The sequence below is a fragment of the Pan troglodytes genome, chromosome 10 (assembly GCF_028858775.2).
Source record: "Pan troglodytes isolate AG18354 chromosome 10, NHGRI_mPanTro3-v2.0_pri, whole genome shotgun sequence".
In the NCBI taxonomy this organism is placed as follows: Eukaryota; Metazoa; Chordata; class Mammalia; order Primates; family Hominidae; genus Pan; species Pan troglodytes.
This window is the reverse complement of record NC_072408.2, coordinates 51,035,073-51,051,213: the sequence shown is the minus strand read 5'-3', so window position 1 is coordinate 51,051,213 and position 16,141 is coordinate 51,035,073. Positions and strand designations below refer to the sequence as shown.

General features: G+C 38.2%; 1 protein-coding gene across 7 annotated transcripts in view; it reads right to left on the bottom strand.

Annotated features, from left to right (window-relative positions):
• The window catches only part of NELL2 (neural EGFL like 2), a 406,822-nt gene that overhangs the window by 303,157 nt on the left and 87,524 nt on the right, over positions 1–16,141 (bottom strand). For all 7 annotated transcript variants that reach the window (XM_016923593.3, XM_063785724.1, XM_016923590.4 and 4 more), the window contains one exon: positions 5,910–6,060. In XM_016923593.3, the coding sequence (XP_016779082.3) occupies positions 5,910–6,060 (151 nt within the window). The remainder of the gene's footprint in view (positions 1–5,909; positions 6,061–16,141) is intronic.

The following is a 16,141-nucleotide window of genomic DNA, read 5'->3' as shown; positions in this document are numbered from 1 at the left end:
AGAATTATAGGCAGTGGTAAATGTTTAATAATTGGCTCTCTGTTCTCTAGAGACACAATTCTAAGCTATTGGTTCATGTGCCCATTTGTATCGGAAAGAGAGTATTTAAAAAGTATACAAAAATAAAGGTTCATTGAAAAAGCATATTTTTCAAAGCCCTGTTTTGTAGCATCTGCTGATTTCCATGGAATAATTACTCATACCATGGCCTATTTCAAGCTACTAATGTCAACCGGTTCACAAAATTTCAGCCCCTAAAGCCAGTAGGCAAGCCAGCTCCAGCAAACCACTGACTGGATGAGCTTCATTTTCTTCTTTATACATATTTTTTTGTTTTTGAATGCCTTAATGATAATAGTGGCTGCCGTCAGGGATAGAAACTGGGTCGCAGGGGACAGGAATGGAGTGCCTTTTACATTTTGAACCTTGGGATGTATTACCAATTTTTTAAGAAAGCTACAATTTAGATTTTTAAAAGTTAAATTATGTATTTGTTACAACTGTAATCAGAAGCAGTAAATGATATTTTAATGTCTCATGCAATTAACAAACATGTATACACATAAAATATTTAAATAACAATGAAATACATGCAGCCATAAAAAAGAATGAGTTCATGTCCTTTGCAGGGACATGGATGAAGCTGAAAGCCATTATTCTCAGCAAACTAACACAGCAAAAGAAAACCAAACACCACATGTTCTCACTCATAAGTGAAAGGTGAACAATGAGAACACATGAACACAGGGAGGGAAACATCACACACTGGGCCTCGCAAGGGGTCAGGGGGAAGGGGAGGGAGAGCATTAGGACAAATACCTAGTGCTTGCAGGGCTTAAAACCTAGATGACAGGTTAACAGGTGCAGCAAACCACCATGGCACATGTATACCTATGTAACAAACCTACACGTTCTGCACATGTATCCCAGAACTAAAAGTAAAAAAAAAAAAAAAAAAAAAAAAATTAAAGACATTATATGTTAGAATGCCAAAAAACTGGCACAAATTTTTTAAATACATTGGAAACTGATGTAGGAAGAAATTAATGTAAACTGGAAAGGTCAGTGAAAGCTTCCTGGAGATATAAGAACAGTTCTGAAGTACGTGCAGGATTTGAACAAGCAGAGAAAAAGAAAAAGGGTGACACATAGATGCCGAGCAGATAGGTCACTGTGCCTGGCTAGTATTTATACTCCTATCGCTTTACTCCATTACCACGAGTGCTGGAGCTACCATTCCCACAGTCTCCATCAGTTCCTACCTTCTCCCTCTTTAATTAGGCTTCAGAGCAGGCTTCCCAATAAGCTAGTTGTTCACTGCAAATAGCCCATATGGAGATAACACTGGAGTCAGGAACAGACATAAGGAAGAGAGAGCCAGTCTCACATCACCTCTAATAATAATATTAATGTTCATTTCATGTTTATTCTATAGCAGAGACTTTGTAGTCTAACTCACAGAGTCTAAATTCACAGAGGGATAGCTCAAGCTCTTGCTCTTGCTCAAGCTCTTGCTCTTGTGCTTTCTCCCAGGCAGGCAAGAACATGTGCTCAGAGGAAGTGTCACAATGCCACTGCCACCCCATCTTCCCCCCAGAAAAAACTAGAAAAATAAGCATCCTTCAGCAGGGCATGCAGAAGAGTTCTTACTATGGTGAACTAGAATGCACCCATTGAAGAGCTGGACCTGCACCTAATCACTGTCAGTTGGAAGTGACTGAGTTACATTGAGAAAAGCAATTTACATGCAATGTGGTGTGAAGGACACAGTCTACTTACCAGGCCTTCATATAGAAGGCTCCACTGGCTTATTGAGCAGGAAAACTTGGTTGTACATGACTGTCTTGCATATTACCAAGAAAGTGTCTCCAAAGGGGGCAGTGTTGCTTCAAAGACCTTCATACCTAGATGTATGTTATCAACATCACTGTAGATCTGCTTTTTCTGAAGTGACCAGCTAACAAAAAGTCCCCTGAACTTGTTCTCTAAGGACACTTACTACCTTGACCACAAAAGGCCATATGAGAAATATGTGTATGGTTTCAGTGCCAAGAATGGTTGAATTATCCTGATTATTTAACGAGGTTTTTATCTTTTTGTTTGCTCTGATTTGTATATGTTTCATTTTATCTTGTCCTGTAGATATTTCTATAAGCCACCTTAAAATTTTTGTGAAAGAAAGCAGAAAATAATGAAATAAGTGTTTAGGCAATGATGAAACTAAATAGATGAGTGAGGAAAAGCAAGATAACTAAAGAAAGATAGCTTCAGCAAGAAGAACAGGAAAAAATCCAATACAAGCCATAACAGAAGGTCTGTTGAGATGATAGAAGGCAATATCACAGGGCATTAGTAAAAAGACTCAATAATAAAAAGTGGGTTTGGGTTCTGGCTCTGTCAGTAACTAGCTAAATGATGCTGAAAAAAAGGCAATAAAGAACCTAGTTTAATGATCTCCCATAGACACGGAGAGACCAGATAGCACAGAGGTTCAGCAGATGGGCTCTATAATCACACTGAGGGAAAAGCCTACTCCCATTTATTACCATGGAACCTTTAAGAACTTATCTCTAAGGCTTGTTTTTCTTATCTTTGAAATGAAAATAAGAGTGCTGATCTTGTATGATTATGAGAGGTTTGTGAATTTTTATAGCTAGTATTTTCAAGCACTCTATATGGATTTACAGAGGGGGACAACTGAAGTACAGAACAATTAAGTAATTTGTACAAGGTCCCAAAACCAATGAGTGGCAGAGCTATGACTGGAATATATGCTGTCCATCTCCAGGTCTACACTCTTAATCACTCTTGAATACTGATGATAAATGAACTAATCACATGTAATGCATGGAGCACAGTGCCTGGCACATGGTAAGCCTTTAATAACTGTTAGCTTACTCAGCAAATGAAAGTGCCTTACAAATCTAAATTATTTTCCACATCATAGAAAGATATACTATATCTCAAATATGATATTTGTTCAATAATAACATATCTAGATAATATCTACATAATTTATAATTTCATAGATAAATTCATAGACATTGACAGAGATACAACCATAGACTGAATAAGTAAAACAAGAAATTTCAGAAATAATATAAATTTTAAAGGTATAACTAGAAAACCTAACAGCTGAGCACAAATACTTATGTATAAGAAATATTCGGCCGGGCGCGGTGGCTCACGCCTGTAATCCCAGCACTTTGGGAGGCCGAGGCGGGCGGATCACGAGGTCAGGAGATCGAGACCATCCTGGCTAACATGGTGAAACCCCGTCTCTACTAAAAATACAAAAAATTAGCCGGGCGTGGTAGCGGGCGCCTGTAGTCCCAGCTACTCGGGAGGCTGAGGCAGGAGAATGGCGTGAACCCGGGAGGCGGAGCTTGCAGTGAGCCGAGATCGCGCCACTGCACTCCAGCCTGGGCGACAGAGCGAGACTCCGTCTCAAAAAAAAAAAAAAAAAAAAAAAAAAAAGAAATATTCATCATATTATTATTTATTAAAATTTACAAAGTAAATGAGTTGAATACCCAAAAGTAAGGGGTTGATTAAACAAAATATGGCGTATCAATACACATAGACAAAAGGACTGGATTAAAATATGACAGAACTTCAACATTAGTCTTTTAGTAATATGATTGTATCAATTTTCCTATATCTTTCTGTCAGTTTTCCAAATTTTTTCTACAACGAAAACATACTTCTATAATCTAAAAAAAAAAATATTATTTTCAATTGAAATAAATACATTTAAAGCCCTGCCTATAACTTTAATAAATCTACCTCACAGGAAGAGTAAGAAAGGATTTGCCTGACAGCAAACCACCTGATGAAGGTCAGATATTTCAGTTGCCCATATCTTTAAAATGTTTCAGTTACTTAAAAAAACATTAAACTATTTTAAGAAGTATTAGGTGGAAAAAGTTTGCAGATTGCAAGAAGTCTGTGCTGGTCAGAGTGTGTACAGTTAAGGTGTTCGACCCTGGGAACCAATACAAACATTGACCATCTAGGACTCACAGTTGAGGGAAACAGACCCATTGAAATGCTGCCTGACAAGCCTCAGGAGGAGCAGATGGAGGGCCCTAGCACCAGTTAGCACAGAGACAGGAGCAGTAAGAAAGGAGGTAGCAGTGGCCATCATCTATGTAAGGGATGTCATCTGGAAGAAGGCTGGGTGAGTTCTATGTCTCTACAAACAGGGAAGTGGGAGAAAGTCACAGGGAAGCAAAATCTAATGTGCAAAATTAAGGGGAAATTTTCCTAGCATGTACAGGTAATCAGAAATACAACAGGTTGTTCTGCAAATGAACAATCTTGCTTTATTACATGTGACTCTTGTTGCCTGAAAGCTCAATGGACATGGGCAGAGACACACTGCTATAAACAAGGAGCTCACTGGATCTCAACCACATGAAGACAAGGCCTCTCCCTGCAACCAAAAACAGACTGAAGGGAATAGCCCAGTGAACCCTTGAAGATGGGATTGCTCCCTTTCTTGCTCTTCCCAGTTACCAGGTGAGTGTTAGGATGGCACCCTCCCCTCAAAAACAGGCCAGAATCTGGGAGGAAAGAAACCCAAGTGAAGGGCCTGGGAAATTATCCTTTGGAGCTAAAGATGTAATTAAATGGGGCCTCAAGCCCCAAGAGCAAGCGAGATAGTATGTCCCTAGGAACCTTCCTCACTAAGTCAGCCTGGCTATATTTTGTTCTCCACATAGATTTTCTTACGTTTGCTCTTTAGTATTTGGTAAAGATGTGCAAAGTCCCAGACTGCCTCATCTGCAATAAGAGAAACCAAATAAAGAGATTTATACCCATGCTTGGACAGGATCATTAAAGTTTTTATATAGGTAAAGCATTTTATATGTATAAATTCTTTAATCCTCACAACAACTTATGAAGCAGTATTATTATCCTCAATTTACAGATCAGGAAATTGAGATACAGATCTTAGGTGACTACCCCAATGTCCACAGATAGTAAGTGGTGGACTTTCCCAGAACTGTGGTTATTCTTTCCAGAAGGAATCATCTTAAACTATTTGGTATTACTTCATAGCAATTTATGTATATGTCAAGTATCATGAATGACTTTCTTCTTCTTCCTCCTTTCCCCCCATCCAGAGCTCCTAATCCTGTCTCACATATGACAAAGGCTGGAAGATAGTAGACACCATTTTTATACAATCCATGTCCAAGAAGACAGCTGTAACTGCTGCAAACTATGAGGTAAAAAAGGAAGTTATCTGTCAATGATTACAATTATACGACTATTAAACTCTAAACCCAGACAATTTTACAAAGCATTAGAATATAATATTTTTGTGGATAACTATTCACAAATTAAGAAGTATGTTTGGCTTTAAAATTGAGAAATATACCTCTTGAGGAATTCAGTAATTAATAAATCTGTTTTAGGAATAGCAACTTCTTACTAACCTGAAAAGCAGCAGCTCCTTCTGCTTTTAGGCAATTACTTTCAATTACCTGTGTTTGTGATTTTTGTATAATGTAACAAAACCATTCTATCTTAAACCAATCTTTGTGTTGTTGTTGAGACGGAGTCTCGCTCTGTTACCCAGGCTGGAGTGTAATGGCACGATCTTGGCTCACTGCAACCTCCAACTCCTGGGTTCAATCAATTTTCTTGCCTCAGCCACTTGAGTAGCTGGGACTACAGGCGCACGCCACCAAGCCCAGCTAATTTTTGTATTTTTAGAAGAGACAGGGTTTCACCATATTGGTCAGGCTGGTCTTGAACTCCTGACCTCGTGATTTGCCCACCTCGGCTTCCCAAATCATAAAGAGATATACAAGAGAAGAAAGCTTTTGTTTACTTCTCTTTAATATATTCATTTAACCACATATAATGAAAACACAGGAAACTCCAGCAACCACATTTACCTGTGATCCAAGTGGTGAATTGAGATAATAACTCCTGAATTTAAGTGGGTCTGTTTTAGGGTCACCAAAATAGTAAATTCATGTTTATTTCTCAGCTTCTGAAAAAACTGTTCAGCTGTAGCAGTGGATGCTTTTATGCTTCTGGGAGTATCTAAAAAAGAAACAAACATATACTAAGAATAGTAGAATTTGATTTTATGAAGTATCTTTTACATGTAACATCTTTCAAAAAACTTTATCAAGTTTATCAGTAGCAGCTGATAAATACTGAGTTTCAGATTCTTGGTAAATTATTTTTCAAAAAGACTTTATGCTATATATAATAACACAGGACAATAAAATCACACATGAATTACTGAACTTATGTTTCAGGAATCTTTTTTCAAAAATGTCACCTTTGAAGCAAAGAATCAAAAAACCTTACTTGGGGACGTATACTCCCAAGTTTTCTCTACACAATTCCTATATTCTAGATAACACAGCAACATCAGTGTCAACAATGAACAAAAAGATGTGCTTCCTAGAATAGGACCTAAACAACCACACTAGAACTATTTAGCTTTTCTGACACCTCATGACAGAAAACTGGATTTAAATCTATGTGCCACCCTCCACATTGGTTTCTTCAGCCAGAAGGTTTGCTATAAATAGATTTTTAAAAGATCATTTAAATTAGTCACTCTCAGCCTTCTGTGCAGTGGAAGAGGCATTAAGATCAAATTATCTCACCATAGATATTGAAAAAAAGAAAACATAGAACTTAATTCCCATTTCCTCCCCAGGCTTAGAGAAAGCCTAGCCAAGGGAAGTTTACTTAAGAGAGGCAAACTTTTGTCCTGAACTTCCACATGTTTTAGCCTTGTACTCCAACCTCAGGACCCAGATTATATGGGGAAACAGATAAAGATAGAAATGCACTTAGGTTTAAAAACCTATCATTCAAGCAATCTGCTAACTGAGCATAGGCTCTCCTATTCACAGTGTACGCAAAGAAGATTGACGAGAGATAGACATGTAGTTTGTATTGTGATCAAATTACTCTCCTCTTTCCTATGCTTGTCTAGATAAGTAGTTTTCAATGGAAGAACTGGCATTTAGAGAGGACAATCCTTCTTTGTGCAGGATTGTCTCATGCACTGTAAAACATTTAGCACTCCTGGGTCCCTGGCCAACAAATGTCAGTGGCACCCAATGCCCAGGCTTTGCAACAACCCAAAGTACTCCCACACACTTCCAAACATTCCCAGGGAAGCAATGCAGCAGAAACTTAGTTGGGAATCACAACCTTGATGAAACAGAAATTATAAAATTAATCCAAATTCTCCACCTTTCTAGGCCCACGATTTTACATAATGCTAATGTAATCACCTGGTCTGAGTCCATTACTGAGAATACACAGACATGGAGAGCACACAGACCTTGAGACACTCGTATAATAGAAGAAGGGACACCTAATGTGATACAATGAAAGAAATGCTCTCAGAGAGGTAGGTACAAAGTGTTAATGGGTCAGGGGGGAAAGTAGCCAACAGAATCTGAAGGGAAGGCTCAATAAGTAGATGCAATTTGATCAGGAGTTTACCAGGTAGAGAAAAGAGGGAAAAGCATACCAGACATAGGAAAAGCTTGTGAAAAAGCAGAGATACGAAAGGGCATCACATAGTGCAGTGAGTGAACAGCAGACATTGCTGGATGGGGCTGGGGAACTGGATGAGGCAGGACCCTGCAGGCCAACTTAATGAGACACCTGCTGTTTCCATCACCATTATCAATTTACTCTCTTGGTTTAAAACAAAATAAAACAAACAAACAAACAAAAAACTCCCTATTTGCCACTGAGAAATGATCCCTCCCCACTCTCAACCCTCGACTTCCTCTCTGCTACAATTGGTCATGTGACACAGACCTGACCAATCCGGGCATCACCTATCCCTGTGAACAGTAATCAGATCAGGAACAGGCACCTAACCCAAGGTAACGAAATCAGACTTGGGATAGTTGTTCAAAGTTTTACAAAAAAGAAACTCTCGTGTTGCCGAAAAGAAACTTCAACATTCTCATTCAACATTCATAACTCAAAAGCATAAGAGTAATCTGAAACTTTTGCCACAATCAATGCAATAGTTTCTCTCCAGGCTCTATTACAGATAAGACAGGCTGTGGAGGAGATTCCACAACATTCCTCTTAGCTCCAAAATTTTTTGTTTCCTCAAGGAAGCATGCAAAATCTAATTGAGAATGATTTCATCTAGTGTTAACTTTTAATTCATTCTAATTTATACAGAAGTGAATCATTCACAAACTACATTACTTCATTTTAATTTAATAGATAAAAGCAAACTGAAATTAAATTATAAATATTATGCTTCTCCTCTTTTCAGGCAGGTAGAACTTCAGCAGCATCCTTTGTCTTGCAGAGCGGGATGATAGATGGGGATGCAAATGAGAGTAATGGAGAAAGGATTACAGTGAATACACAAATGATGCTCAGACCCTCAGAGAGGTTCAAGGATGTGGCCCAAAGAGATAGAGCTCTTACAGCAAGAGAAAAGGAATTTGGAAATGTGTGGCAGCTGCCTTACAAGATGAAACTTTAGAGATAAGATGCTCAAAGAAGATTCTTAGGCTGTTTTGTTGTTTGGCATACACAGAAGAACTTTATTAAATGTCTATATTATTCACTATTGCTTTTGGAGTTAGATTTGTGAACAGAGCTGAGAGGCTATATTTTGTTCACTTATTTTTTAATTTTGTTCTGTTTTCAGATGAAATGACAAGTAAAGATTGGCCTTAAGGTAAAAGAATGAAAAAACTAAAAGAACAGATCAGATTTGAATATTAGTAAAAATGTACATCACTATGGTTGAAAACATGGTGAAGGAAACTGTAGGTGAAGGGAAACTATCAAAAAAATTGATCAATCTGCGTTTTGAAAAAAATTTCTCTAGTGGCCATGTGGAATGGTTGCTTCAAGAAAGAAAAAAACTGGAAACAGACCGCTTGAGAAGTCTGGCAATTTGGTAATTATTAACTTATACAGGTTAGATTTCACATATTTTAAACATCATATTTTGACATCCCTAAACTACCTTTCCCAAATCAAATTGACTTTCTTTGGCTTTGACTAGACTAGTAATAGTGATACTGCGCTATTAGTGTTTGCACTACTTGTCAGGCATGTTGATGAGGGAAGGTCCAAGGGAACTCTGAGGTAGACGGATAATTTGTATTGGGGTGCTTAACGAAGTGCTTAAGGAGACCCACACAGCAGAACCATCCTCCACCCCACCAGGGTGGTAGATGGGGTGCTATGAGGACTCCATCCAGCTTAAACTTGAAGCTCATTCACTCATGCAGGGTCACAATTCAGGACAGGACCACTTACCCTATTCAACCTCTCCTCCCAGCCCATAGTCTTCCTGTTTTGCTACCTCTATGGGGATGGGATGGCTTGCAGGAAGGAGGGACCCTCCAGCATGAACAAAGCCAGCGGAAGCCCCATTCTGCTTATGCTACAGGGATAAGAACAATAATATTCTTTTTTTTTTCATCCTGACTAAGTTCATTGCACAAATGTTTAAAAATGGGCTTGCATGAGCCTCCCACCTATAACGGAGAAAGAGACAGTGTGGAATGCCCATGGGAGAGAGAAAACCCAGCTTGATTTACCATAGCCTCAGGATGGTCTCCTCACCTGGTGCCCCAGCCCAGAAGCCCAGGACACAGATGAAGATTTTTAAGTTTCCTGAATGTGATACAGAGAGTACATAGAGGAAGTTTAAGTCATGATTGTATCATAGTTTTCGGTTCTCTGTCCACAGAACACCGTTTGCTTCCAACCCTTACCTCACCCTAAAATATTTAAACGTATTGTTCCCCCTTAAAAACATGTTTTCAAGAATTCATTATGTCCAAGTCCAGGAAGGACTTGATGAGGGCCTAAACTTTGTAAGTGGCATCAGAATAAACAGGAGGGGTAGGATTCAGGATATACGTAGAAAGTAGAATCTAGGCCGGGCGCAGTGGCTCACGCCTGTAATCCCAGCACTTTGGGAGTCCGAAGCGGACAGATCACGAGGTCAGGAGATTGAGACCATCCTGGCTAACATGGTGAAACCCCGTCTCTACTAAAAATACAAAAAATGTAGCCAGGCGTGGTGATGGGCGCCTGTAGCCCCAGCTACTCGGGAGGCTGAGGCAGGAGAACGGCGTGAACCCAGGAGGCTGAGCTTGCAGTGAGCCGAGATCGCGCCACTGCACTCCAGCCTGGGTGAGAAAGCAAGACTCCGTCTCAAAAAAAAAAAAAAAAGAAAAAGAAAGTAGAATCTAAAGAACTTGGTCACTAATAAATCACATGCAAAAGGTAAAAGAAAGGAGGCAAAAGGAATCCAGTTGACTCCAATGTTTCCAGCTGCAGAGACTTAATGAAAGGAAATGCAGTGGAAGCCTGATGGTACCCAAATGGGATTTCAGTTTTAGAAATAGTGATTTTAAAATGCCATGTAACATACATGTGGACATGTCCAGTAGAATGCTAGCACTCCAGAATTTGATATGAGAGAGGTTAAAGTTGACAATATAGGTTTAGAAGTCACCAGACTGTGTTACCTAAAGTCATAGGCGTGCCTGAGTAAATCACAGGAGTCACAGGAACGAGAGGAGGATGGAGGGATGGACCACAGAAACACTAAGTCAGTAGCACAGCAGGGGCAGCATATATAAGCTTTATAAATACACATACACACACACACACACACACACACACACACACACGTATATATATTCTATAATGCTGCACATATGATACTATACAAATTTTATCCTGCAAAATTGTGTAATAATATATTTTTCCCTTTTGAACTCATGTTCCATTTTGTTCTCACAAAGCCCTGGAGACTTGATAGCAGCAACAATTACTACTTCCTTTTTTAAAATAAGCAAAAACAGCCATGGAACATTTCCATGTTCACCCCAAAACACCAGCAGATAGAGGTATAATGGGGATGACAATTTCTGGGCCAGTATTCTTTCCACTAAATTGTACTGCTCCTGAACATGGCATCCTTTATCCATGCCTAATTGCCAGTCACAAACAAATGCAAATAAGAGCGCACCAACACAGAAAATAATTCAGAAAAAAGTAATTATATAAGATAACATTTTTAGTTCTTTAAGTAAGTAGGTGAGTAGTGATTTTAAGAAAGGTCATTTTACTCATTTGCATTTCTGTTTCCAAATTTGTAAAATTGGCATTCTTGCCTTATATTTTCATCTCAAGGATTACATAATGTTCAGAGAGACTCTGAGTTCCCATGATTATTATGATAAGACCTAATTCTGACACTGACCATTAAATCAAGTCAAAGAAACTACCACCCAATAATTAATTTTACTTTATTTCTATTATCATTAAAGTTTTCAGAATTAATTTTTTTTTTTTAGACAGAGTCTTGCTCTGTTGCCCAGGCTGGAGTGCAGTGATGCAATCTCGGCTCACTGCAACCTTCGCCTCCCAGGTTCAACTGATTCTCGTGCCTCAATCTCCCAAGTAGCTGGAACTACAAGTGTGCACCACCACGCCCGGCTGGTTTTATTTATTTATTTATTTATTTATTTATTTATTTATTTTGGTATTTTTTTAGTAGAGACAGTGGTTTCACCATGTTGGCCAGGCTGGTCTTGAACTTCTGGCTGCAAGTGATCTGCCTGCCTCGGCCTCCAAAATTTCTGGGATTACAGGCATGAGCCACCGCATCTGGCAAAAATTTTAATTTAGATATGCATTAAGCAATCTTTCAACAAGGAATCCTGCTAGGAATCAAATATAGAAAAATAAAGTGCAGTGGTTACAGGAACAAACTTTGAAGCCAGAAGCATGAGGTTCCAATTCCAACCATGCAGATTATTAGCTGTTCATAGCATGTAGTAAAGACCATGGGTTTATTATGAGGATTATAATGTTATTATTATTACTCTTACAAGCAATGAGGCTGTGGAATCCATGAAAACCAACAATGGCCATAACACCCTTGTGATTTTCTGAGCTTACTTTCATTCTAAGTATCCCAAACTGAGCCACAAAATATCAGTTTCCAAGTTTGAAAATTGATATACAAGTTTTGGCCATCAAATTCTTCTTAACATACAATCCTGCCTACCCTAGAAAACTACGAAAGATCATTCTTTTATGGACAAAAATCAATGTAAAGTGAGATTCTTTCTGAAGCAGAGACAAAGATCATTTGATTTGGTGCTCAGAGAAAGAGGCTGAGAAACAGGCCTTGAAATGCTACTAGTAAGCTCTACAGAAAAACTTATCGACATGCCTATGCTGCATGGGAGCTTTTTAATTGGAGAACTGCTTGAGTTTAAACCTAAAATGTATTTCAATGTTTTCCACTTTTATTGTGCATAGAGCCTAAAAATCCCACTAAGAAAACAACCCACAGCAGTTTAAAGCAATTATTAATAAATAATGAAGTAGCTCAGAAGCAATTACATCAAAATATTCATTTTTAGTCATGGGACTACCAGAATGGAGTGATGAGTTCATATGTGGCTACAGTAAAAATTTCTAGGGATTTAGACAATGTGCTAGGTATTCCCTATATACATACATAGTTAACAAAGAAAGGCGGGGGGAGGAGGAGACAGAGAGAGAGAAATAATCTGACTTACTTATTTCTAAAATAGACTGTACTTAATGCAATTATGTATATGGTAGCAAACATGGGTGTTTACTGAAAAACAGAGTCAAGTTGGAATTCCTTTCTTCTTTTTTTGGTGGCCAAATTTCTCTTCTTAATGGGATATAATTGACAAATTAAAATTGTATATATTTAATGTGTACAATGTGATGTTTTGACATCTACATCTATTGTGAAATGATTACTACCATCAAGCTTTCTAACATATCCATCACCTCACATAGTTGGCATTTTTTTATGTATGGTGAGAACACTTGAATTTCAAGTATACAATACAGTGTTAATAACTATAGTCACCACACACTGTACATTAGATTTCCAGAACTTATCATCTGCATAAATGAAACTTTGTACTCTTTCACTAATATCTCCCATTTTCCCCATCTCCTAGCCCTCAGCAATCACCATTTTACTCTCTGCTTCTATGAATTCAATGTTTTTAAACTCCACGTACAATGAGATCATGCGGTATTCATCTGTCTGTGCCTGCCTTATTTCACTGAGCAGTTTGTCCTCCAGTTTATCCATGTTGCTGCAAAAGATATGATTTATTTCTTTTTGTAAGGCTGAATGATATTCCATTGTGTGTATATACCAATATTTCTTTATTCATTCATCCACTGGTGGACATTTAAATTATTTCCATAGCTTGGGTAGTGTCAATAATGCTGCTATGAACATGGGAGTACAAATATTCTTCAAGATACTGATCTCATTTCCTTTAGATATATACCCAGAAGTGAAATTCCTGGATCACATAGTAGTTCTATTTTTTATTTGATGAGAAACTTTATACTATTTTTCATAATGGCTGTACCAATTTACGTTCAAACCAACAGTGCACAAGGGTTCCCTTTTCTCCTCGTCCTTGCCAATACTTGTTATCATAGGTCTTTTTGATAATAGTCATTTTAACAGGTGTGAGGTGATATCTCAATTTTTTAAATTTGCATTTCCCTGATGATTAGTGATGTTGAGCATTTTTTCACATACATTTTGACTATCTGTATGACTTCTTTTGAGAAATGTTATTTAGGTTCTTTGCCCATTTTTTAATCAGGTTATTTGTTTTCTTGCTATAGAGTTGCACGAATTTCTTATATATTTTGGATATATTAGACAATGTGCTAGGTGGACATTGGACAACGGACCCCTTGGCAGGTGTACTGTTTACAAATGTTTCTTCCATTCTGTACATTGTTTCTCCACTCTATTGATTGTTTCCATTTTAGTGCAGAAACTTTTTAGTTTGGTGCAATCTCATTTGCCTCTTTGCCTTTGTTGCCTGTGCTTTGGGGGTCATATACCAAAAATGTATTGCCTAGACCAATGTCAAGAAGTTTTCCCCTGTTTTCTTCTAGTAGTCTTACAGTTAAGTCTTTAATCCATTTGGAGTTGATGTCTGTATATGGTGTGAGATAAGGGTCTAATTTCATTCTTATGCATGTGGATATCCAGTTTTCTCAACACTATTTATTGAAGAGACTGTCCTTTCCTCCTCGTATGCTGTTGGCACTTTTGTTGAAAATCAATCGACTACAAATGTATAGGTTTATTTCTGGGCTATAACTATTCTGTTTCATTGGTCTACATGTCTGTTTTTATGCCAGTACCATGCTGTTTTCTACAGTTTTGTAGTGTTATTTATTTATTTATTTATTTATTTATTTTTATTTTATTTACTTTTTTTTTTTTTTTTTTTTTTTTTGAGACAGAGTCTCACTCTGTCGCCCAGGCTGGAGTGCAACGGCATGATCTCGGCTCATCGCAAGCTCCGCCTCCCGGGTTCACGCCATTCTCCTGCCTCAGCCTCCCAAGTAGCTGGGACTACAGGCACCCGCCACAACGCCTGGCTGATTTTTTATACTTTTAGTAGAGGCGGGGTTTCACCATGTTAGCCAGGATGGTCTCAATCTTCTGACCTCGTGATCCACCCATCTCGGCCTCCCAAAATGCTGGGATTACAGGCGTGAGCCACCGTGCCCGGCCTGTAGTGTAATATACTAAAGTCAGGTAGTGTGATGCCTCCGGCTTTGTTATTTTTTGCTCAAGACTGCTTTGGCTATTTGGGGTCTTTTGTAGTTTGATACAAATTTTAGGATTGTTTCTTCTATTTCTGTGGGAAAATGTCATTGAAATTTTAATAGGAATTGCATTGAATCTGTACATAACTATGGGTAGTACAGATATTTAATAACATTAATTCTTCCAATCCATGAACACAGGATATCTTTCCATTTATTTGTGTCTTCTTCAATTTCTTTCATCAGTGTTTCATAGTTTTCATTGTAGAGGTCTTTTACCTCCTTGATTTAATTTACACCTAAGTATTTTTATAGCTATTATAAATCATATTGTTTTATTCATTTCCTTTTTTTTTTTTTTTTGAGACAGAGTCTTGCTCTGTCACCAGGCTGGAGTGCAGTGGTGCAATCTCATCTCACTGCAACCTCTGCTTCCCAGGTTCATGAGATTCTCCTGCCTCAGCCTCCCCAATAGTTGGAGCTACAGGTGCGTGCCACCATGCCCAGCTAATGTTTGTATTTTTAGTAGAGACGAGTTTTCACCATGTTGGCAAAGATGGTCTCGATCTCTTGACCTCAGGTGATCCGACTGCCTCGGCCTCCCAAAGTGCTGGAATTACAGGCATGAGCCACCACACCCAGCCTATTCATTTCTTTTTGAGATAGTTCATTGTCAGTGTAAGTAAACCCTTTAAGTATTTTCTGTGTGTTAGGCCGGGCCTGGTGACTCATGCCTGTAATCCCAGCACTTTGGGAGGCCGAGGCGAGCGGATCACCTGAGGTCAGGATTTCGAGACCAGCCTCAACATGGAGAAACCCCGTCTTTACCAAAAATACAAAATTAGCCCAGCATGGTGGTGCATGCCTGTAATCCCAGCTACTCTGGAGGCTGAGGCAGGAGAATTGCTTGAACCTGGAAGGCGGAGGTTGCAGTGAGCCGAGATCGCGCCATTGCACTCCAGTCTGGGCAACAAGAGTGAAACTCCGTCAAAAAAAAAAAAAGAAAGAAAAATAAAAGAAAATTTGTGTGTTAGTAGTAAAAGAGAAGGAATTTGTCCATCTTCCAATAACAAAAGAAATAGGTAAGCATCATTGTTTTCTTTTGAAATTAAAAAGTATCACTACAACTGCCATCATGAATTAAATGAGTTTCTGCCCACTGCAGTGTGTAGAAACCCCCACATAACCAGACTAATAAAAATACAATGTATAAATTCTATTATAAAAACTGTCTAATTTCAGACATAGAATGGTTGACTTAAAATATTTCAAAACTCATGAGATTATCATTTTTTTTCAGTACTTAACTATCAAATGTTATTGTCTTCTAAATTCAGGTTAGAAATATATTGAGTTAAAACTATTATGATAGTTACTCTCCATTGCTCTTATTCTTCCTTCAATATGCTCATGCTTTTATAATGCAAACTTATAAGATAAAATGGTAACAATTTTAAAAGCCATTAAAATTTGATTAACACTACTATATACAAAGTTTCCG